At 37.7% G+C, this 24044-nt stretch overlaps 1 protein-coding gene across 2 annotated transcripts in view; it reads left to right on the top strand.

The window, feature by feature from the left end:
• Positions 1–601: 601 nt before the first annotated feature.
• LPIN2 (lipin 2) overlaps positions 602–24044 on the top strand; it is a 45277-nt gene continuing 21834 nt past the window's right edge. Inside the window, exons 1-4 of one of the 2 annotated variants that reach the window (XM_032676791.1) lie at positions 602–790; positions 13729–13929; positions 17038–17133; positions 20538–20836. In XM_032676791.1, the coding sequence (XP_032532682.1) occupies positions 13738–13929; positions 17038–17133; positions 20538–20836 (587 nt within the window). In that variant the 5' untranslated portion in view covers positions 602–790; positions 13729–13737. Of the gene's footprint in view, positions 791–8271; positions 8631–13728; positions 13930–17037; positions 17134–20537; positions 20837–24044 lie in introns of those variants that run through there. The other variant, XM_032676782.1, reaches the window with a different exon arrangement.

Genomic DNA, 24044 nt, shown 5'->3' with positions numbered 1-24044 from the left:
GATGGTGACTCCGCTGCCTCCCTGGGCAGCCCATTCCAATGTTTAATCACCCTGTCTGTGAGGAAATTCCTCCTAATGTCCAACCCAAACCTCCCCTGGAGCAGCTTGAGACTGAGGCACAGCTTGAAACTATGGTATATAGGTATTTATATACACATGAAAATAAATATTTCCCATCCTCCTGTGGGCAGACCAATAACTTTCAGGAGACGTATGCAGTGACGGACATATAAAGCGGCAAACACGGTGAGGGCTTCGTTTCTCTCCCAACCCCCTGTCAGGAGGTGTTAATCCCGCGTCCCGGCTCAGACCGCGGTTTCTGAACAGCTGCACCCGAGAGGGATTGGCCGCTGATCACCGCGGCCCCGCGCCCGAGGGAGGCTGGCGGGGTGGACGGGCCGAGTCCCGGCGGAAGGTGCCGGGATACTGCTACGTGCTTCCCGGGGCCGCGCCCGCCGCTCCCGCTCCCGCTCCCGCTCCCCCGCCGGGCGCACGCGCACACGGGCCACGCACCTCCTTCCCTGTCCCCCCCTCCCCTCCCAGCCCGCGCCGATCCCAGGTCACGTGGCGCCCGGGGCGAGGCGCGCCCCCGCAACCCGCCGCCAGCGGGAGCGCGCGTGCGCGTGCACGCGCTGCACCAACGGCCGCCGCTTGGCGCAGTTCGCACCCGGCCAAGCGCGGCTCTCTCGGATCCCCGCTCCCGTCCCGCTCTCCATCCATCCATCCTTACAACCATCCGTGCGTCCGTCCCGCCCCGGGTGGCGTCGGCCCCCGCCGGGCCTCTCTCGAGGTAAACGGGAAGGGGCCGCTGCCGCCGGGTCGGCTCGGGGCGGGGTGTCGGTGACCGGGTGCGGGGGAGAGGCGGCAGCGCCGGGCGAGCGCGGGCGGCTGCCGGGGACACAGGGAGGGTGGGAGGGAGGGACGGACGAACGGAGGGAGAGCGTGGCAGGGCCTGCCCCGGCTGCCGGGCCGGGCTTGCTCCCCGCAGAGGGCTCCGAACAGGGAACGACGAGAACCTCCCCGGAACCGTCGCTGGGAAGCGGGGCCGCCCGGACGGCTGTGCCTGCGCTCCCTCCCCGCCGCTGCCCACGGCTCCCGCAGCCCAGGCGGGCGGAGGGAAGGGACAGCATCCCCTCCGGTGCCCTGGCTGCCCGGTGTGCCGCCGGGTAGAGCGGGGGCGGAGGCTGCTGCCCCGCTGGGCCCCGGATGACGCCCGGCGCTGCCTCCCCGCCGCGACACGGGGGCGGCGGGACCGCTCGGGAACGCCGGTGTTCCCGGCGCTGCCTGGCGGTGCCGCTCTGGCGGACCGGGATACGCGCCTTGCCTTGCCTTGCTGCCCCAGCGCCTTCCCCTCCACGGGGGGATGCATTTCGCAGTGCACTTCCTAAGCTGGGGCTGTGAACTCGCGCTCCTGCGGGGCGCTCCGCCCCTGCCGTGTTTGTCCCCGCTGGTCTGTGGGGTCTGAAGTGGCACTACATTGCCTGCGTTTGTGTGTGTGTGTATGTATTTGGGGTTTTGCCAAGTTTACGTCTGGTTTAATTTGTGTGAACTGCGTTTTTCTTCTCCTTAAGGGGTCACTGAGTGCATGTAGTAGGCACCAACGATTTTTTAATAGAGCAAGGCAGTATGCCGTTTAAACCTGTGCGTTTTCGTCCAGCAGAATGATGTCATAAATATACCTGTGTTGTGGCTGCACTTTGTACGTGCATTTCATCTGGCTACTTTTCCCCCCTCCAACCAAAATTCCATTGTTGTTACGAGAGAATTTGTTAGCCACATCACATCATGATATATGGTGTTATTCAGGATACTGACAGAGAAGATGATACATAATCCTACAGAACTTAGGCTGTAGAATCACAGAATATCCTGAGTTGAGGGACCCACAGGAATCATCGAAGTACAGCAGCTCCTTGGTGGTTTTCTTGTTTGCTTTTTTTCTGTTGTGGGTTTTTTTTGTTGTTTGGTTTTAGGTTTTTTGTTGTTGTTGTTGTTTGATTTTTCATTTTGTTTTCTTTCATTGGTTGTTTTGGGGGTTTTATCCTTTCTAATAGTGTTTCCAGGACAATTTTGCATACTGAGTGTTTAATATTTCAAAATACAAAAAAATTATAGTGTTAGATACAGTTTAAGAATGTACAGGTATTCATTAGTTGTAATGAAAAGTCCTAAGTCTCAAAATGCCTTGACTTTGTGTTGGGAAAATGTGGGCATGTCAATCACTCTGTAGATACCTAGCCAGTTTTTGTATGCATACCAGGCAGCTAGCTCCAGCCAGGGCCAACAGTTGTACTTTCTCTCCTAGCTCCTGCTATAGTTCCCTTACATCCCAGAACATACAGAAATGTACACAGTTCTACCATCTCTTGCTAAAATCAGGGAAGATCTCGTTACTTGAGTGATGTAAAGGAACGATCTCCAAGGTGCTCCATAAAAGCTTATTACTATTATATAATAGAATATTAAACTGATAGGCTAAAGTTAAAAAGTTTCTAAATGAACTCAGGATGTCAGAAGCTTTGACTGATATGCTGTATTACCTGGTATTATTCTTAATGCAATAGGAGTAACTAGATAGTGCTGAATGGCTCTCCTCAGCAATTACAATATTGATTTTTAAGCTTGTAGCATAGCTTTTCAGTCAGACATACCAAAATGTTTGGGTTTCTTAGTGACCTGTAAAAAAAATAGAGGTGGTGTTTAAACTTTGTCTTATTCTTAGTAATTAATGTTTTGGTTTGTTGCAAAATTATGTGTGGTTTTTTGTTGTTGTTTACTTGGAAGGCATCCACATCAAATATTGCAGTTTCTCAGAACTTTTTGAGTTTTCTCACTGCTTCCAGCATTACCTTCCACCAGTGTGAAGTCTTGATCAATTATGGGGAAATCTAAACTGCACTTACTGCACTTGATGCCTCCTTATGTATTTTGAGGTCCTGAGCAGCCCTTTCTTGGATTACATGTTTTATGACTTGGTCTCTGCTCCAGACAACTTGGAATCTGGAGCAGATAGAGCTGAAGGGGTTTTGTTCAAAGCCACATTGGGAACCTCTGTCAAAGCAAAAGGTTAAATCAATTGCATTTGTTTCTTTCTTCCTGGAAGATGCTCTCATGGTTAATACTCTAGATCACAATTTTCTGTTTTTCCAATCTTGCATCTTAAGTGCAAGATCGCAGCATATAGGAAAAGAGAGTTTCTTACAGTCTGTGTGTGATCATAGAATCTCTGTGCTTAAATTACAATTTCTAAAAAACATGTGGGTTTTTTTTTTTTTGTAAAATACTTTAGATATAAACCAAAGCTAACTTTTAATCATTGTTTATATCATGAATTACCAATGTGTTCTACATAACTGTCTGAAAAGGGATGAAAGGACACCTTCTGGTATGAGATTCAGTGCTGCATGTTACAGATATCCATAGTGAAAAAGCTTTCAGGCTTATACAAAACAGTGGGTGATATGTTTGTGATCAAATTCAAGTCTAAAGTGTATGTATTAGATGTCTTCACCCTGTACTGGGCACATTCTGAGAACATTGTAGCATCCTGTATCCCAGTGTTTTTTGTATCTGGCAGTGCTGATCAGGAGCATGTTTTCTATGAACCTTGGATCTCCTTGAAGTTACAATTTAAGGTACTACACAAAGATGTTATCTAAACAGAGGGTTGGGGTTTTTTTAATTGTATGTACAATTGTCCAATTAAAGCATAATAAAAATGTTGCTGCTTTTGCAAAAATGTTTCACTTAAAAATAGGTTTAATCTGCCTAGCTGCTGTCTCATCTTGCTTGTTATGTCGGTGCTTGCATTTCAGTTTGGGCAGGCAGACTGATTTAATATGAAACTGTCATGCTAAGTCAAGCCAGATTGTCTTTGTGCTTAAGGTCAAAGCTTAAGCATACTTTTTTGGGATTTTTTTCCTTGTATTTATATTTCAAGGGAATTTTGAAGTAAAGGATGCTAACTTCCCCTTCCTAGTTAAATATTTCCTTTTTATCAGTTTGTTTCAGCTTTGCACTAATGTAATTTGACATTAGCTGCCAGAAGTTGTCTTGAGTCACTCATTTTCCCAAAACTAAGGGGCACTTCCTCATTGCTTCTGTATGTGCTGAGTGAACAGATAAGTTTTAGCTGAGGAACTGGCCCATTTCTTTATCCAAAGTGCTTAAATTCAATACCAGAAATGTAAATATATGAAATAATAACAGAAAAGTCTCCATTGTATCAGATGGCATTTTTGTGTTGGTCTCTGTGGCTGAAGCCAGCACATGCTAAGCCATTCTTAGGTGGTGTCTTTAGGTTTACTTGTCTTTTTTTAGACTGCATAACCGTCTCCTCAGGAAACGTGCTTCTTCTGAATTGATGGTTATGAAAGGCCTTTTAAAGGAAGTGTGTAAAGGATTCTTTGCAAAATTCTTTCAAATAAGTGCTTCCAATAAGGAATTGTAGCTGAGATTCAATTAGAAATGGAAGTAATTGACTCTCACTTGGCTAACAATAGAATTTAATTTGTGGTGTGAACTGAAATACAATGATTTAAAGAAAAAAAAATTACTTAGTGGTGACTTTAAGGCATTCATTCCCCAAATGAAAAAGTATACCTGTAAAGACAAATAGGAACTCTGTGAGGCCACTTTACAGGTTTGTCATGTCCCATATAGACAGTGCAGATATGCTGTTGTGTCCTAGGGGTGAACAGATCCTTCAGACGTGATCTCTGTGGTCATTACATAATTAATTACGTTACCCTAATAATGCAGGTTAGTTGGGTTTGGTGAATGAATAAGCATACGCCACTTTGCTCTGCTGTATCTAATTTTTCTGTTCCCAACATCTCATGTAAGTACCTTTGCATGGGAATTCTGTAAGACTAGGATTTTTACCCAATTTATTAATAATACAGCCAAGTCTTATGTGCAAATTAAATTTGTTTTATTTTTGTATATGTACATCAGTTCAGCAATATGGAGAATCTATCAAATAAGAAAAAGGTTTCTTGATTATATACAGTATATTTAGAACTTTTTGGATATTCCACAGATGTATTTCTCAGAATAAGTATTATTTCTGTTCTTTCTGGTCAACCTGAAGATATATACTAGTCTCAAATATTAATATTCATGTATCCATTCTAAATGTAAACAAATTGTTCACCACTAATAGATCAGGATATATTTCATAAGTGCACACATGACTATGTTCTTTTGCTTTGACTTCTAAATCCTGGAAAGTTGCAAGAAAATATGAATATATCTGAGGCAAAAATTCTCGAGTTGCTTTCAGAAGGTATCTGATGCAGGTGGTCTTCTGTTATTCATTCTATTATTTTAGTAAAGTTATTAAACTTTGAATTGGGTTTGAAAGTCCACATTGAGAATGGATAGACTTTTGCACTTAAAAGTATCAGAGATATTGTATTGAATGTGTTTTAGCACAATCTGGAATGAGCAGAGCTTTGTTTCCGTTTTCAGTAAGCAGATGCTTCACACCAGGTCCAGGATCAAGAACTTGGACACAGGAAAGTATTTTTAATTTCTGTAGGAGAGTTGGAAACTCCTCCACTTTGTCTGCACCCGGTAGGCAAAGTGTAAAAGTGCATGAAAATAAACAAGTGTGGTGGAATTTTGGAATCTGTGGAGGCTTGGGGGGAAAGGACCTTTTTCAATATCAGGATGGGGTGTGAGACTGAGAACTGTGATAACTCATGCTGGCATGGAGAACTGTGGTGCTTAAGTCCTGGTGATAATAAGTAAAATTTTGTGGGACTGGGTGGGATGAAGAAGACAATTGGAACATTAACAAAGGTTGTCCTGTACTTGCCCTATCTATTAGGATTTGTTAATTAGAGAAGGATTTGGTCCATTCATTTGTCTCGGCATATTTATTCTGATCTCTGTTGAATTGGAATTGTGTGCTGATAGAGGCTCATGTCTTTAGGATTTCTGCTTCCTTTCTTCCAGAACTTAGAATGACATGTACCAGTGAAGGTCTTGTATGGGGAAATGTCCTGTAACTTTTTTCTGGCCACGTTTATTCTGCGGTTCCTATACAGTACAATCAAATCACTAAAATGTGGTTTTCACAGGCAGTCAGAGCTTTTTTTTTTAATGACCATCTGGGACATGTAAATCTGATTTGCAACTACAAACGTAGCCTATTGAAGCAATGTTTTGAATATGCAAAGAGGTAAAAAAAGGAGGGAAAATCTGAAAAATCAAGTTCTAACTGTGCTAAAACCCCCTGTATTTTTAATTTCTAATCTCCTGGCCTGAATTTTCTATGACATAGTTGAAAAAAGTACTCCCATTTCCACAATGTTGTAAAACTAAATGAAATGCAATCAAATATATTATGATGGTTGCTATAGAAAAGTGCATTTTAAAAATGTAATCATATTTCACATCAGGGATTTTGACTAACAAGCAACAGGATAAAATATGTAGAATCACAAAGAGCAGATCAAAGAAAGACCATAGGATGGTGAATGATTTTGTCAGCAGTATTAACTTGCATGAGGCTGTTGGAAAAACTCCTGTGTGCTTTCTGAGACTAAACCACAGTAAAATCTACCTACACCAACGAGTTTCTTTAAGGTTGCTTGGAAAACATTGCTTCTAAGACTTCCAAATTTGAGGTATTTGCTTTTCAAAACTGAAGCTAATTTTCCTGTGCAAATTGTAGTAAATAATATAGTGCTTAAACTTACTCAGCAGGAATTATATTTTATTTACCTTATTCATATTGAGAAATAAAAGACAAGGAGACTAACTAAATGTGCAAAGCTTATTACCTGCTTAAATCATACCTTACTGCAGTGACCACAATTTTATCTGTATTCTAGAAAGTCTATTTTCTAAAACATGTTTAGAAGCTTTGAGGAAAATAATGTCAGTTTGAAATACTGAAAAATATGGAACTTGAATAGATATCATAGAAAATTGTACCCCCAACATAAAGCTAAGTGAAAAATGTTTGAAAAGAAGCACTGGTTTACAAATCTGGTTTCCATTTTGCTCATAACTGTGTGCTTTATGCAGTATTTTAATGGAGCACACATAAGGAGAGAATGATGAACACATAGGAGAAATCTGAGTGTGTCTAGTAATTCTTAATATCCTTTTACAATACTTGTTGTGTTTACTAACAAACCAGTAGTTTTTCCTGTGAAGAGCCTCGTTAAATATGAGCTTACTCAGTGTATGGTAAAGGGCCCAGAGACTGTAGCAGCTTATTGCAACCTTACTGCAGATATAGCAATCCCAAGACTCAGTTTAGGAGTTTGTAATTGAAACTGATTTAGTTTTGGCTTTGAGTGTAGTTCATTAATATTTTGGAAACCTACAAGCCTTTTGGTTGCATCCAATAATGTGATTCACTGTCCTTGCATCAGAGTCTAATACGTGAATTTACTTAGAGGAGGATAGAGTGGATTTAGTAATAGGGTCCTAGATTATTTTTTCAACTTGTAATTCTCTGCAGTGTTCTGAGCAGACACTCTGTAGCCCCCTGGGGGTGGGAAGGAGGTCCGTGAGTTTAGGATAATGAGAATGTGCCTATGTTGAGGGAATATCAATGGTCCTCAGAGAGCGTCTCTCCCATTCAGGGACAGAATTGTTTCCTTATACTACTACTCTTTCTCAGTTATTTCACCTATTCATTATATTATTTAGAGAACTAATGACATTTCACAACTCCTCAGATCAAAAATTAATTCTTATTCTCAGTCATGGAGCTAATTATACAAAAAGCTTGTATGTATTGTCCACATGCTCAAATTATGCTGAGTTAACATTTCAGTTTAAAGAAAGCAAGAAAATTTTCACAGGAAAAAAGTTTATTTTGGTGTGCATTGGTTTTTTATGGCTAAGTATAAACTTGATACCAATTGTCTCTTTGCTATTATAATGCAGTTTCGAAAAGGGGAAAACAGCCCACAAACACCAGACCTTGAAATGTCAAATTTGTTGTGTCAGACATGACTGGCTACTGCAGTGACACCGTCAGCAGAGGGAACAGCACATGGAGAGGCAGCAGATAGCCTTGAATTAGGTGTGCACAGGCTGAACTAGGACTTTGAATGCTGCTACCAGTGGTAGAAGTTAAAACAGTGGGTGGGTGAAAAGTCTCCAAGTGAGCTATTGTAGACTTTGCATAAGAATCATTAACTAAATCCCTGTTTTCGTGGGAGCTTCAGCTGAAGTCACGTGATGTGATGTAAACCAAGATCATTACCTATCAGTGCAAACATATGGCAAAGTCTGCCCATGTTATTACTTATCTCGAAGCGCCCAAGGGGGCTGTGACATTCAAGCAAAGCCTATTGGCGAGGAAGTTTCTAAGTGAGCCTTCTTAAAGAAGCACTTCCTCTTTAATCATAGTACTCCGTGGGAAAGGATATCAAGCACTGTTCTCTAAGAAACAGAAGATTTACATAATTTTTCTGCTTCTGCAGAAAGAGAAGAAATGCTGCTACACTATTCTGTTATGGCTGTAATTTTTGCATTTACCTGTATTTTGGAAAGTTAGTTTCCAGTTTTCTGAGATGCATTTCTCAGAAAATAATGTTTTTGAAGATGACTCCAATAGAAGTGATGCTGCTCTCCATGAAAAGGTTCCTTCTGGAATCTTGGTGAGTTTGATAGATTTATTGCTAAGTATGGGTATGTGATTTCCTGTAGCACAGTTTAAAATTATGAAAATTGACCACCTATATTTAATATTATATAGTATAGTGGAAACCTTTTCTTAGGCATTCAACACTTACTTTGTTTCCCATTTTTATTCCATAAGTGCTCTGTGGAGTGTTAGGAGGAATCCTAAAACCCCAATTAAAATCTTTACTTAGGAGCAAAGAGGTTTTTGTTGAGTAGGCCTGATGCTACAGTGGTCCTCTTTGACAGGGTCATTTTTCCCCCCAGTCTTTTCTTGGTACAAAATAGAAACTAGTAAAACACTTGCTAAAGATTTTCTCTGCTTAAGGAAAGCTTCTGCCTCATAAATCTATATACATGCAAATATAGGCAAAGTGAGATGAGTTGAGGTAAAGCACTGCTATGCATGGTTTTTATTTTGTTTTTCTACCTAAGCTCTTGAAACAAATACAAATTCTTTACTGTGTACATCATGTGGCATTAGACTATGTTTTAATCCTCTAAGTGTATCTCAAAATAAATGGGATGTATGAATATCTACTTAAATGCAGCTAACGTCTACATTTAAGTAGCTTTTTTTTTGGCAGTGATTGTTAAAATTCGTGCCCTCTAAAACTGTAGCTCTGTAGAGCAATCTGATAGCTTGCCTTTGAGTAACTTGCACTCTTCTTTTTCTGTTGTGGAACTAGGGATTTGTAGTATTCATGTTCATATGGGTGCACTTGTATAAAAGGTATTGTCTTTAAGAACACAAAAACTGCAGATCACCATTACTAAAGCGGTACTCTAAATGCACAGAAAACACAAATTTGTGGACAGGCTTTTGATTATATCTTGCCCTTGTATATGTATATTACTGAATAAGATTAAAAAATTGTTGAAGAAAACATGTTGGTCCTGGGGCAGCCAAAATAACATCTTTGTTAATGGTACAGAAATATAATCCCTATCCACAAAACCTCTCGCTCAGGTTATGCTAATGTAAGCATTTCCTGGTAATGAGTTTTGAAAATTCAGCTGTCTGTCATGTTGGACATGTTAGATGCTTGCTCTGAGGTGGAGTACTGTTTAATCATAATTTCTGAGAGCCATTCTATTCCTCATTGCTGTAACATGAGGAAGTCAACCAGCATATGCAGGGTTAATTTTAGTTTAACTGATTCGAGTATTTTGTAGATGAAGGAACAGAATTTTAATTATTGAACTTTTGAGGTAGATATTTTCTTGTTTTGCGTTTAGTTTTATGCTCTCAGAAAAAGAAAGACAAAAAACCAAAGCAGTTTCAGTTTCTGTCTTTTGCAGTGTAATGGCTTCTGACCAGAAAAAAAAATATTTTTATGATATGACAGAGAGATTCCTTTTCCCATTCCAATTACAGCTGCACTTAGGTTAGTAGTATTAACCTATTCAGCTATTAGAATTTTTGCACACTAGGTAGCGTTACCTAAACATTCAAAAACCAATCTCTCTGGAGCCTCAGAAATCACAAAGAGTGTTTGTATGCTTTAAGACCTCTGGTATTCATAACCTTTTCATTTACTATCAGAGAAGAATAAGTAGTAGTGAGCTGCATTAACTTTAGCTTTTATTCAGAGTTCTGAATTTGACTGCATCAGGCAGTGTATAGACTCTGGATGCCAAAAGAAATAAAACTTAAAAGCTAAACAGTATTGTGAAGTACTACTGCATTGCTTTCTTAACTTGTCTTTTCCATCAGGCTTCTGTCTTGAATTTCAGAACTGGAAATTCTTTTTAGGTTCTTACAGCAGGTTATGAAGGCATACTGCTCTCTGCTTTCAAGGGAGCATTTAAGAAATTTTTTATTAAGCATGAAATAAATAGTGTTATCAAGGAGATACTTTGTCTTCCTAGTTATTCTGCGATCAGGCTATTTCTATTGCATTTCCAAGAATTAACACAATAACACTTTACGCTTCTCTATAGTCAGATTCGGTACTGCTCACCACAACTTTTCTAACAGTATACAATAAAATTAAAGAAAAACAAACCCAAACAAAGCCCAAACCAAATCCTAACCCCCAAATTTTAGTATCTCCCAGCTGGAGCTCTGTTGATATTTGAGATACAATCACCTGTTTCTCAGGTACGTAGTGATACTTTATTTCTATTGGATCATTTTCTTGTTACAGTTTGAACCTTCTTATATAACATGTTTATCTTGCAAAGTGAACCATTATGTTAAAAGCTGAACTGCAATGTGATAAGCAATAATGTACATTAGTTTATTGCCTTTATCCACAATTTTGTTTACTTACCATGTACAAAGCAACGTTTACATTAAGACTTGAATCATAAAAAGCTTCTTTCCTAATAAGAAATGTTTTTAATACTCAGTAGGTTCAAAAGTTCATGACTTTTTCACATGTAAGAGTGAAATAGTTACGAACTTTCACATGCAAGAAGTTATTTAGTTTATATATGATCAGAAAAGTGGCTGCGCTGTGAGCTACAGCAATGTAACTGATATCTGTAGAAGAGATAATATTGCTACAGAATATTCTTTCTGCAGGAAAGCAAGAAGATATGTAAAATGGCTGAATACTTTGGTCTTGTGTAGGTTTTTCAGTCATTTTCTGTGATTAGACAAGGTCAGTTAGCATATATGTGAGAAAAAACTAGATTATTTATCATCTGAACTCAGTTCTTGGCAGATGGTGTGAAATTGTGATCTTTTAAAAAGTCGCTACTTAAATCATAGAGAATTCCTTGCTAATGCCCACTTCTCAAATCCTGTTCATTGACATGAAATATATGGAATGGAGATTCTATTAAGGACTTTTAATCCTGATTGTGTCAAACATTTCCTTTAACAAATTCAGTCTCTTGGATGACATGAAATCAACTTTTCATTGTAAGCTAATACCACAGATCGCTCTTGGAAGAGGCCAAGATGTAACCATGAATGATTAATGACAGTGTGCTAGAGAATTTTTTCATAAGATTGAGATTAAAGATGACTGTCATTTTGGGGGAAAATTAATTGCTTAAACAGTAAAATAGAGATATTGCTACCTCTCTGTCTTGGATTACAGTTTCATAGATGCAGCAAGTGCCTTACTCGTCAAAAGGAGGATGTTCAGTTCCCTGCCTCAGCCTCCTTTTTTTTCTAGCTTTGTGGTGCTCTGTGCTTCATGACTGGTGTTAGTCACGTTCTTCTTTGTGAGCTAATCTATCAACCCACTGAAACAAACAGCAACAAAAAAAACCCCAAAAAAACCCAAAAACCCCCCACCAAAACAAAACAAAGAAAACCCAAACAAACAAACAAAAAGGTAGACTTCTACCAGTTGTGCCGGTGAGCTAAAATCAGCTCATTAAGAGGGTTAGATGAGTAAAGGTTGAAGTGAGACCTTCCCTTTTTAGCAAATGAGCTATTACTTCATTAGCAAGCCGTCAATTTTTATAGTTGCACATGAAACTACTTAGAGATGAAATTGAATTAATGACTGATGTTGATAGAGAGTCCATCCTGCTAATCTCATTAGTCACTCAATGGCAGTCTGTTCTTTTTATCTTCATTAACCCTATTGTACAAAAGCTGTGGGAGAAAAATTCTCTAGCATGTTACCTAGCATAGTAATTCTGTGGATAGTTTTAATACAATTTTAAATCTGTATTGGAAAACCCCCACCTTCCTTTGTAAGTCTTGTGAAGAGGAAGGAATTTTTTTTTTTTTCAAAAATATAAATATGACTGGGTAGTGTATGAGGAGCCTGAGATGGAGAAAAATATTTCTGGAGCTACTCTAAGTCTGTGAAAGTAGTTTTAGATTTCTTGCATGTTTACAATCATATTGGTACTGTTAGATGCCACAAAAGTGAATTCCTTCTGAGTGAATGCAAAATATCCTGCTTTACTACAAGGAACACTGTGAAGGCTCAGAACAGAAATAATTGATTAATTACCTGCATAATGAAAACAGTATCAGTAGGAAGAACTCTTGTAATGCAGTACAATTTTGTTTAAAGACATTAAGAAAAATTCTAAACCTTGTTCAAAGACTAATAAAAATAGAATAGCATATCTATGGCGAGTTTCTATTTTTTTTCCCTAGGCATATTATCCCAAAATAGACTTTTTACAATTTGAATCCTGATATGTGTTCAGCATTTTGTGTCTTGCTTGTTGGCAGTGGCTTTATGTTCTCCCAAATAATATCCTTAACTTCGCAGGCATGCAGTTGCTTGGAAGTTTTTGAAATAAGCTTGTAGCAGTCTTTTGAGTGAGAGGCAGGAGATGGTAGAATGAGGAAGTGTTGCACTCAGGTTTCGATTAGAACATTTTCACCATTTTCCCTCCTCTTTTATTAAAACTCTGATGTTCTGAGAAGTCTTTAGACTTTTCCTTTCTTACTGACAGTCAGAGTTCACATCGTGTTCTTATTCTGAAAGACCTGCACTTGGTCAGAATTCATTCATTTACTGAAGTATTTTTAATGGATTAAACAGAATATTCAGTAAATGATTTTGTGCTCTTGTTTATCCTGTTTGACTACAGCATAATCTTGTTAATGTGTATCTCCTCTCTCCCATTACGTATTTTGATAATTTCTCCAAGGTGACTCAGCCGTTTTTAAAATACAGATCTGTAAAGGAAGAGCTACATGCAGTATGTTCTACATAAGTTTTCCTGACTTCTAAGATTTTTGCACATCCTTAGGTACAGTTACCTCCATTTTCAATAAAGGATCAGTTGTATTAAATAGGCAGTCCTCAGAGACTGAATTTTTCTTTTTAGCTTATCTGAGTTATTAACTTATCTGAGCAACATCTCTAATCTTTGAGGTCTAAAAATGACTTGGTTCAATTAATCACAGATTCAAGTTGATAAACTATTAAGAATAAGATTTATAGCTCTGGAGACTTTTGCTAATAAAAGAATTGGCTCAAAGTTCTGTTGACTCTTGAAGACATTCATGTAAAGCTTGTTACAATAGTCAGAGTAATTGATAAATGACGTTGCACGTCTATTTAAATGTTTTTAAAAAATCAATTTCAAACAAATTTTAATGTGTTTTAAATGTACTTACTTTTTTTCTTTCTTTCTCTTCCATAGTCTCAGACTATGAACTACGTAGGACAACTTGCAGGGCAAGTCCTGGTTACTGTGAAGGAGCTGTACAAAGGCATTAATCAGGCAACCCTTTCAGGATGCATTGATGTCATTGTGGTCCGGCAACAGGATGGTACATACCAGTGTTCTCCTTTCCACGTCCGATTTGGGAAGCTTGGTGTATTGCGCTCTAAAGAAAAAGTGGTAAGTTCAGAAAGTGGGCCAAAACAAAGTTTTGAAGACCAGTGCATTCTCTTTTTTTTCCCCTCTTTCTTCCTTCCCCATGTTCCCAGTTAGAAGACCAGTTTAGTACAGAGCAGTTGCTCATATATGCAGTATAGAGTGGTAGTTTTGGAATGCAAAACAGAACTTCTTGTGGTAATCCAAGGACTGTGCAAAAAATACTGTGAAAGAAAAACTTTGACAGCTCTGGAGCTTTGGAGAAAGACTAATACAAACATATAGACTTCACAGTCTTAAAATGTTTACATGAAGCTATTTATTTACTTATTTAAGTATGCTGGGAAAGAAATGCTTAATGCTATTTAACTAATTCCTGATGTAGGCAACCCTTTTTGGAATGTCTGAGGGACATATAGAGTGTATGTTTAAGTGTTGGTGACCCATCATAAATATTGCTCCTTGTTAGCTCTTTTCAAGGCTGTTATGCAGTAGAAAATGGAGTTATTAATATCTACAAGCAATTAAAAAAAGGGACTGAAACTTCATTCCTGTGGGTGTGTTTGAAAAAGAATCTGGTACAATTTCCTGCCCAGCCAGCCTGAGATGGTGGCACTACTTGAGCAGATTGTCCTGCCGTCCCTTTCCCATGGGCTTCGTTAGTCAGGGAGTAAATTGGATTGGGTTGTAAATTTGACTGGAAAACGGACCTGTTGTGGGGGAACTTTACATTACTGTCAGTAGAGAATATTGTGTATGGCAGTGTGGCATGTGGGCGTGCTACCAAAACATGGATTGATTTGAGCAGAACATAAAACCGCAGGATTATATACTACTTTTTTAAGTAGTTAATGGCCGTTGCAGAAAGCTACCCCCGTCTTTATATTTTGGTTGTGAAAGGAGAATAAAGTGAAACTAAGAGTGGGTTTTTTGTTAGTGGTCAATACTGGGAGTTACACACATTAAAGTTGTACCTTTATCATAGTAACACAGGCTAGTATAAGGTTTTATGTTTAATTTAATTTTTGATTGATTCCCTCTTGCTAGTGTTTTTCTTAATGAGCACACTGATGACAAAGAATTGGTTTTTCTTAACAGTTCTGTAACAGATTATATTGCAGTTTTCAACAAGGTACCAGAGAGGTGATTATAGCTGTACTTTTTCTGATGTCTCAGCAAGTGAGATATCCTTACAACATAAGTGGTCTGAAACTTGAGTTTGTTAAATGTCTTTAATTACACTTTTGAGTAGCTGAACCAAATTTGAGAGGATTTTGCTTCTGGGTACCTCTAAAAAGGTGTTGGATAGTCGTAACATCTACTTTTGGTACGTGCTGTACTTGACTGTCAGTGCAGTTCTCCAGTTTTGCTTGTGTGGATGACTGCTGCTTCTGGCTCCCTCCATCCTTCGAGTTACCATTCATACAGTTCTCTCAATAGTCAGTTGAATGTTTGTTACTGCATTGTGTATGCATTCTTCTCTGACGTATTATGAGGCCAACATCAATAAGTAGTCTTAAGATGTAAGGGAACATAAAGTATGCATACCTGTGCTTCAACTTAAGATATATACTGGTCTCCAGAAAGCAACATGAGGTATAGGTGCTAAAAGTAGGGGTGTTTGTCTGTCTAAATCAGCATAAAAAAAGGACTTTTTAACTCCTGTTGCTGAATTGGAAATTCAAGAAAATATTTTAAGAATAAACAGTGTCCAGTAGTGAAATAAGTATGATTTTCAGATCAAAACCATTCAGTCCTTTTGGGGAAGAAAGAAAAACGGTTATCGTAAGGATTTGGGTATAATCCTCATGCATGTTTGGTTATTTACCTATTATTTATCACCTCCCATGACTTGGTTCCCTTGACTAATGGTTTTATTCTCATAAATGGGAGAATAATGGAACAGATTAGGATACAAGGATACTACTGTCTTTCATAACACTGCGGTGGTATGTTTGGTTTTTTTTCTTGGCAGTCCAGATGCTAATCTTAAAATTAGTTCCCTTTTGGTTTTGACTGTCCATTTTCTGTCATGGTTACTGACTAAGAACATGAATTCACATCACAATATTCATATCACAATACGAGTTGGCTTGGGGTTCAATTTCTTCTTATGTATTGTCAGGAAACTAGAACTTGATTAACGTATGTGTTGGATATCTCATAACTTGGTCTCCTTTTTTCTAAATTATGCATAACCTGAAATGTCATTGACATTTTCTGCAGTAAGGCAAGTCCATTGTGTTTCTACCTGACATGTAGTAAATTATTTTTACTTAGCTAGGCTAAATGCAAATACGCAGATACCATTAGATAAGCAGATTTACAGAAGAAAATAAGATCATTTTTATCTGAAAATTGAACACATTTTGTTTGGAAAAATTTGTAATGGAGCTTACCTGGATACCCAAGATTTCATAAAGAGGAGAAAGTAAAGTAGTTGTACCTTGGTTTTAGAAAGACATTTGTTTTTTCTTTTGTTTCACACATGTGGCGAAGAATAATCTCTCCCGCCTGTGCAATGTAATCTAAGTTAAGGTACCTTTTTAGGATAATAAAAACATTCTTCTCTGACAAAAGTAGTATGGTTGCAGAAGAGTTGTGGTCCTATGTCATATCCCCATAAACTTATGAGCAGGAGTATCTGGAACAATAACTGAGTTGCAGAAATAATTGTGGCAAGTCTCTATCAGCTTCAAACAAAGCCTACCTCCAGGAGGCTTCCAGCTGGAACTTTTGGTATTCAGGATTCAGATTCATACCAGGCCCCAACTCAGATTGAGATTTAAATATATGAACAGTCTCAGTCATGCTTCCATGAAATAAAGACTAGATCAATGATTATTATTTATGCTTCTAGCTCTCCAAATTACTTGAACAAGATTCTGTCTTTATATGTTTTTATTGTTTTACTTATTTTTCTTGTTAGGTGTTAGGCTGTCTGCTAGGAGCATGATGTATTTTACAGGTGAACAAACTAAAGACCATTTTTATAACAGACTTGTTTCAGAAAGCAGAGAGGGGAGAGACAAGATTATATAATGGAATGAAGTTTACTCTCAGAGCTAAGTGGGCCATGAGGCCAGCGCTTTCCCCATGATGAATTATTTACAATAAATTCTCTTTCCACAGATTGATATAGAAATTAATGGCGATGCTGTTGATCTTCATATGAAACTGGGTGATAATGGAGAAGCTTTCTTTGTACAAGAAACGGAGGAGGAAAATGTAAGGGCTTTGTGCTTGATGACTACAATGCAGTATTAACAAAGTAATGTGTTAAAAATGCTTAATTCAATGTTGTCAATATCATAACTTCTATGAAAGCTAGATATTCTGTGACTGAATTTAACATCATTTTCATATGCTGCCAAGATGTTTGATGGTTTGTACCATTTTGCTACTAGTAATAATAATATAATGAATTATTTTTATTAGAGCATTTTTTGAAAGATGTGTTGAATTTTTTTATTTTGTTTTAGTTTATTCATTCTTGTTGCCTGAAGTTATTCTCATTGCAGTGTCTTAAAATAATTTTTGCCTTAAGTTTTTATAGCTGGTGCTACTGGCCTCTATTAATAAAGGTAGTCTATTTTTTGGCATATTTTTAATTTGTATTACATATTTTTACCCATTTTTTTACAATTTTATTTATAAAACTTCCACCATTTAACGATAACTTCTTTGACTTGAGAATTCCTCTTGTATTATTATACAGTAATCAATTTCCCAAGAACCTATTGCAACTGGAAGCTAATGAACCTCTGAAAAACAGGAGTTATGGTTCATTTTTAGTCTGATTTTCTAAGGATATAAGAGCTATGTAATCACAGTATTGGTCAGTCCTGAGCATTGCTTTTGATCACTTTTGAATCTGTTGGCATTTTTCAGCAAGACTGGAGGAAAGAAGTTCTAAATACAAAGTTCCAAAAGGTTTAATGAAAATAGTCAGTTCGAAGAGAGAGGAAAAAAAATTGTGTCAGTGAAGTTAAAGATGAAGTGTTAATTTCCTGTTGTTATTAGGAATCAGTCTTTCAAGGAAATCAGCTTAATCCACTTTTGAGTTTAGGGTGCTACTTGTTTACTATGAAGGATCAGAGGAAGCTCTCATATTGAAAGGAGTTAAATATAATTTAAAGTGGAAGGAGAAAATAAGCATTAAGACCCCAAATGATAACTTGGGGTAGGGATTTATAACATCTAAGCAAGAGGAACGTTGGGTTCTCTTTTAGCATACACCATGATAAAAATAAAAACTGAAAGCAGTTTTTTATAGTTGCAGGCTGTCAGGCATTGATGGGAACTGACCAGTCTTATGACTTTCAGAAAGCCAGGGTGATAACCACTGCCTTTGTCCCCAGTGCAGTGCTTTAAAGGAGCTATTGCTGTTGCACTTACTTAGTTTTAATTTATAACAAGAGTGACTTATCTGTGTATAATGTGTTCTTGAAAGCTGGTAGTTCATGCTGAAACTATAGATCGGGTTTGCTACAAAGCAAAACAGTTATTTTTAGTGCCTTTGGACATTTTTTTTTTCCTACAACTGATCAATGTGTCCTTGATGACCTCTTGAGGCTATGTTTAAGGTATAAATCATAAAGCTCCCATCGATTTTTTTCTTTTGTTTTTTGATGGATTCAGAACTATTCTTTCAAAGGGTCAGTCTTTGTGCTTTTCACATCTTCACATTCAGGACCAATACCACTCATCTCAAGCCGTGTAAATCAGGACTATTTCTCAGCCAGTTTTCTTTTAACTTTTCCTGAGGGTTTCTTTTTTTGTTATCCTTCATTATTTATCGCTAATTGTGTAGAATTATATTTATATTAGGTGCTATATTTTTTTTTGAGGTTTTTCACAATGCAAAATCTGTTTGTTGTGAGTGCTGTATAAAGCTGTATTTTATTCTCCTTTCTCCCCTTCACTGTACAACCAGTGGAACAAAATTTGGTCTGTAACTCTTACCTCAGTGGAAAATTTGAATTTAGTATTAAATAATAGCAGATCAGACTTTGAACACATCAAAAGTATGATCAGTGCTCTGGCTGTTTCTGATCATAGTGTAGTTCCTGACTAATCTTCTGCATAAGAGTCCTGTAAAGTAACAGGCATATTGTAATTACTTCTATTCTAGACCATGAAATTGAGTTCCATAACTTTCTTTCCTCTCCATGCAAATTCCATTTTCTTCTACTTCTGTTCTACTTTGTCCCTTCACAGTGTGTTTCTTTCAGTCTAGATGTCAATGCCTTTTAAGTTTCCTGTTATGATGCAAATAAACCTAAAGCTAAAGCTTTTCCTTCAAAAGGCAGCGGGTTGTAATTAATTGAAGGTTGGTTGGTTGTATGTTGGTTTTAACCTGAGTAAGTTATAGCTGAGTTTTTCTCTTTGAATGATAATTTACATAAATAGTGCCTGACATGGGTGACAAAACTGAATGCACCTTCACCAATTTTGTGGTGAACTCCCACTGAGCTGGGAGGAGATGTAGACTGGTCAGAAACAAGAGCCATAGAACCAATTTGGCAGGCTAGGAGACTGGACCAACAAGATTCACAAGGTTTAACCAAGATACATGTGAAGTCTTGCATGTGGGTTGGAAGAATCCTGCGGAGCAGTACAGGCTGGGGTCTGACTGAAATGCATCGCCGTATCACCTGCCTGGCAGCGTGTCTTGACAGCAGTGAAGGCATATGTGTCCCAGGCTGCATCAGCAAGAGCACAGCCAGCAGATGGAGGGATGTGGGGTTGTCCTGCTTAGCCTGGTGTGTGTTAGACCAAATCTGGAACACAGTCCTGGTCTCCCCCGTTCAGGAGAGGCATGGAAAATTGGAGGGGACCCAGTGGAGAACCACCAAGTTGATCAGAGGTTTGGAGAAATTGAAATAGAAAGAAAGGTTGCTGTAACTGATTGTGTTGAACCTAGAGAAGACTCAGGGGGATCTCACTACAGTCTTACACTACCTACGAGATAGAGAAGACAGAGGCTCTCTTCACAAGGATGCCTAGTGATAAGATGGGGGGGCAAAAGGCATAAGGAGAAAATTCCAACTGGCTATAAGAAAAATGCTTCACTGAGATTGAGAACATTATAACACAGGAGTAGTTGTCTTGAGAAGTGATAGACTCTCCCTCGCTGGAAATACTCAACCTTTGGCTTGACGAGGCCCTGGATAACCTACCCTGAGGCCCTACTTTCAATAGTACATTGGACCAGATGATCTCCAGATGTCCCTTTCAACCTACACCTTTCTAAGAATCTGTTTCAAAATAAACAGCAGTGAATTTAATTAGCTTTTTTTATTAACACATTTACTAAGCATGGAACTGGTGTGCTCAGGGGCAGATAATTTCAAAAACATTCCACTGACTGGGTATTTGCTTTGCTGGCAAAATCAGTTGTTTATGTCTGATACTGTAAGAATACTAATATGCATTTTTATGAACTTTTTGTAATCACACTAGTAAACTTGGTTCCTTTCAGGATTTCGGCTTCATACCACTGGGCTGCTGCATGATTTCATGTTTAAATATAGACACAAGAATTAATCTATAGTTGACAACTATCCTGTGTGCACAAAACAAAGTAAAAAAATATCCTAGTCTTTTTTGTCTTTTTTTTTTTTTTTTAGGAAAAGGTTCCTGCATATTTGGCAACATCTCCAATACCCACTGAAGACCAGTTTTTTAAAGACACTGACAATCATTTGAAATCAGTTGAAAATGAGAGGACATGTGCAAACTCAGAAATTCTACACTCTGCAGAAACAGAGACTGTATTCACTCCAGGTTCTGTGAAAAAGAAAAAAAGAAGAAGAAAGAAATACAAACAAGATAGCAGGAAGGAAGATCAGATCTCTTCTGCTGGGACTGAAGAGATATTCGAAATGGAAATCAGCTCAGATGATGAAAAAAGTGTTCAACCCCTAAGGTAAACTCTCAGATAGTTGCTGACTGCTTTCACTGTTATCACTGAACATTTAAGAAGTCACTTGTACATTTCCTCCATGCAAGCAATGCATAAGTTTTGGTAGGCTCTGGCTGGGCATTTCCTCAAGCAAACAAACAAAATTCCAAATGGGTATCTTCCAAATCTTTACAGAATCCTTCAGGTTGGGCCATTTTTTTATGAACATGAAATGTAGTTAAGCCCATTCTGGTAAAGAAGTGTTGTCGCAATCTGTTGTGTCACTGAGAAAGTTCCAGTGTAATTTCTCTGATGAGGCAGAGTGATCTTCTGGCGTGTTTGGTAACCTCTACATAAACTGCAGCATGGAATGCCTATAGTACACCACATCTGAATTTGACTTCTCTGTAACTTGAAGTTTACTTTGGCAACTTAAAACTACATAAATGAGTGTTCCTTCACATTAGTAAAGTCAATTCTTTACATGTGTTTAAAAAGGAGGGAAAAAAAAATTTTAGTCCTGTAGTTTGAAGTGGATAAACTATTAGTAAAATGGAGCTTGTGCTAAAGTGGTAGCACATACTAATAAGCTGAAGAAGTTTGCATGAGTAACAGGAAAGATTAAGATAATAGAAGAAAGCTATCAAACATATAAATCCTTAAAATCTGGGAAAGGCCTATTCACCAGGACTTAGTTTTCAGAGAAAGCTAGCTGTTTTATTGGACAGTATTGTTGTTAAATGTATTACTGTCTGAATCAATGCAAGTTCTGGTCTGGGAATTACAAGAATGTTTTTGTGTAAGAGAATAAAGTATAACTGAAAAAACTCCTTCAGGGTTTTCAAGTAAGTTTCAAATTTAATAAGTACCAGCCAAAAAGGTTAGTGGAACAGGAAAACATGAATCTGTTGTCACACCTATGTCTAATAAAAACGCAACAAACAAATCTGGATTTTGGATAGATGTTTTCTAGAGTGTCTGTGTTTTTCTTAGTTCATTTACCTTATCTTATTAATCTCATATTTATGTCAATGAATTGTCATTTAGATATTCACTGCTCCTTTTAAGTCTGGAAATTGGCTTTTTGTTTGGTTCGAGATTTTTTCCTTTTTTTCCAGTGTAAGAAAAAGAAGACCTTTGGTCAGTCTTCAGTGTGTGATTATTAAGACAACAATAACTTGTCATATTGAAAATGTCAAAAATAAAAATAACCATCAGGTACAGGAAGAAAGAAAATATAACCCATGAATCATTTATTCTTTATTCAGTGTATCATTACAAATGGATGAAGCACTTCCCCATGTCATGTTAGTAATGGCTGTTTTCATCCAGTGTTTAGAATTCTAATGGCTATTCTGGCAATTATCTTACTTGGACTACAGATGAATAAAAAATTGCAAGTTTGACCGAAGTGTCAAATGTTTAGTCATAGCTGAACAGCCCATGGTCCTTTCGTAAAGGTTACTCTGGTTTTATTTTTTTGTAGCCTTTAGAATGAAAGATTTAAAAAACTTTGTATTTGTAAGCTACATTTTTTCACATGAGTAAGCAGAAACAGCAGTAGAAACATATTATTGGACACAGAACAGTTCATAGTCTGAAAAGAAGATTTTGTAAAAGAATGCTGTTTTCTTGTGAATAGCAAGTAAATGAAGGAGTGAAAAAATATATTGTAGTGGTGGAGGCCCAGAGACGGTAGATTTGTGGCTCTGTGTCTGTTAGTGGAGTTCATTTACTGTCATTTCCGTGGGCTGCCAAGGCAGGAAATAAAGTGCTTTGCAATAGGCAGACACTTGTTTTCTTTCCAACTAAAGATATGGTTGTGAAAGCATTCATTAGATTTCTTTTCAAACCCTGTGGGTATGTAAGGTGATACCAGTGGGTTTGTTTTCTTTGGGATTTTGGTGGGTTTATTGTAGTGGTTTGTTTTGGGTTTTTTTGTTTGTTTGTTTGTTTTTAGTTATAAATGTGTGGCTCTGAAAAAAAGGAAGATAAGAAATAGAAACTTAACTGTGATTAGACATAGCTTCAGATTTCAAAGTGAAACTAAGAAAGGAAAAGGGAGGCTGATGTTCTGAGAGGAAGGTCAAAAATTCAGTCACAGGTGCCAGTATGTAATGTCTTATCTAGTTCTATTCTTATAAAACAGAAAACAAGCTGTTTCCTGTTTCTTGAGGAAAATCTATTTCTAAGTGTTTATCTACTTTTTCTAAAAAATATGTCCTTTGTGTTTTTCAGCTATGATTTAGATATGTTAGTAGTGCTGGATGTACATAAAATAATACCAGGAGGACTGAGATTACAGTGTGTATAACTCAGAGCTCATTGTTTCTCCAGTGCTAAGGGTGTCAAACAGTTAAAGTAGTTACCTGTCTCTGAAATCTGATATATTTATTTAGACTGTATAAAGTGGATAAGGGCAAGAAGTGGCAGCACTGTTTATAAATGTTGCAACATAAATAGCTTAAAATGGATAGTACAACTTGAAGTTATGCATACTGATTTTCCCTTCTTATTTTCAATAATCTTCAACTGCATTTGGATTTTTAACTTGTAGATTTATCCACTTATGGGTTAAATTTGATTTTTGTTTTGATCTTTCGTGTGAACTCTTTTAGACACTAATTTCCAGTGAATAAAATCTGTTCAGTATTACCCATGTGTCATTTTGCCTCCCCTCTCATGTGAAAATATTAAGGGCCTCTCTAATAATTTTTTGTGTTTACTTAGTTGTTCAATCATACCTTTTCCCTCTTTGGAGATACTTAGGACTGCCTGCAAAAAAACATGAAACATATTTCTGTCACACTTAGATTAGTTTCTGAATTCAAAGGATGTACAGTCTCTGCAGCTCTCATCTTAAGTCAGGATGCATCATCAGGTTTCATAAGAATACTATTATAGAATAAGAAGTGGAGCTACAAAGACATTTTTAGAGTTCAGTATTTACCATAGTCTAGATGTCTTACAAATGAAAGACTTGTGCAAATGAGGTAGATTCACTATGACTGCTTAGTGTCTAATGGGCTGTATTGAGTAAGCATGTAAATTCTAAATATGTATTTGATAATGACGAAATATTTTCTTTTCTCCATCCATAAGAGAAATGAGCATTAGCATTCCAAAACAAATCCAGTGCATCTGTGTTGGTAATGAAATAAAAATATTTTTTCTTTTTTCTTTCATAATAATGGCTTAAAATAATTTCTGTCGCATTTTGCGCTCAAATTCC

The sequence above is a fragment of the Chiroxiphia lanceolata genome, chromosome 1 (assembly GCF_009829145.1).
Source record: "Chiroxiphia lanceolata isolate bChiLan1 chromosome 1, bChiLan1.pri, whole genome shotgun sequence".
NCBI classification, from domain to species: domain Eukaryota; kingdom Metazoa; phylum Chordata; class Aves; order Passeriformes; family Pipridae; genus Chiroxiphia; species Chiroxiphia lanceolata.
This window is presented reverse-complemented; position numbering and strand designations above follow the sequence as displayed.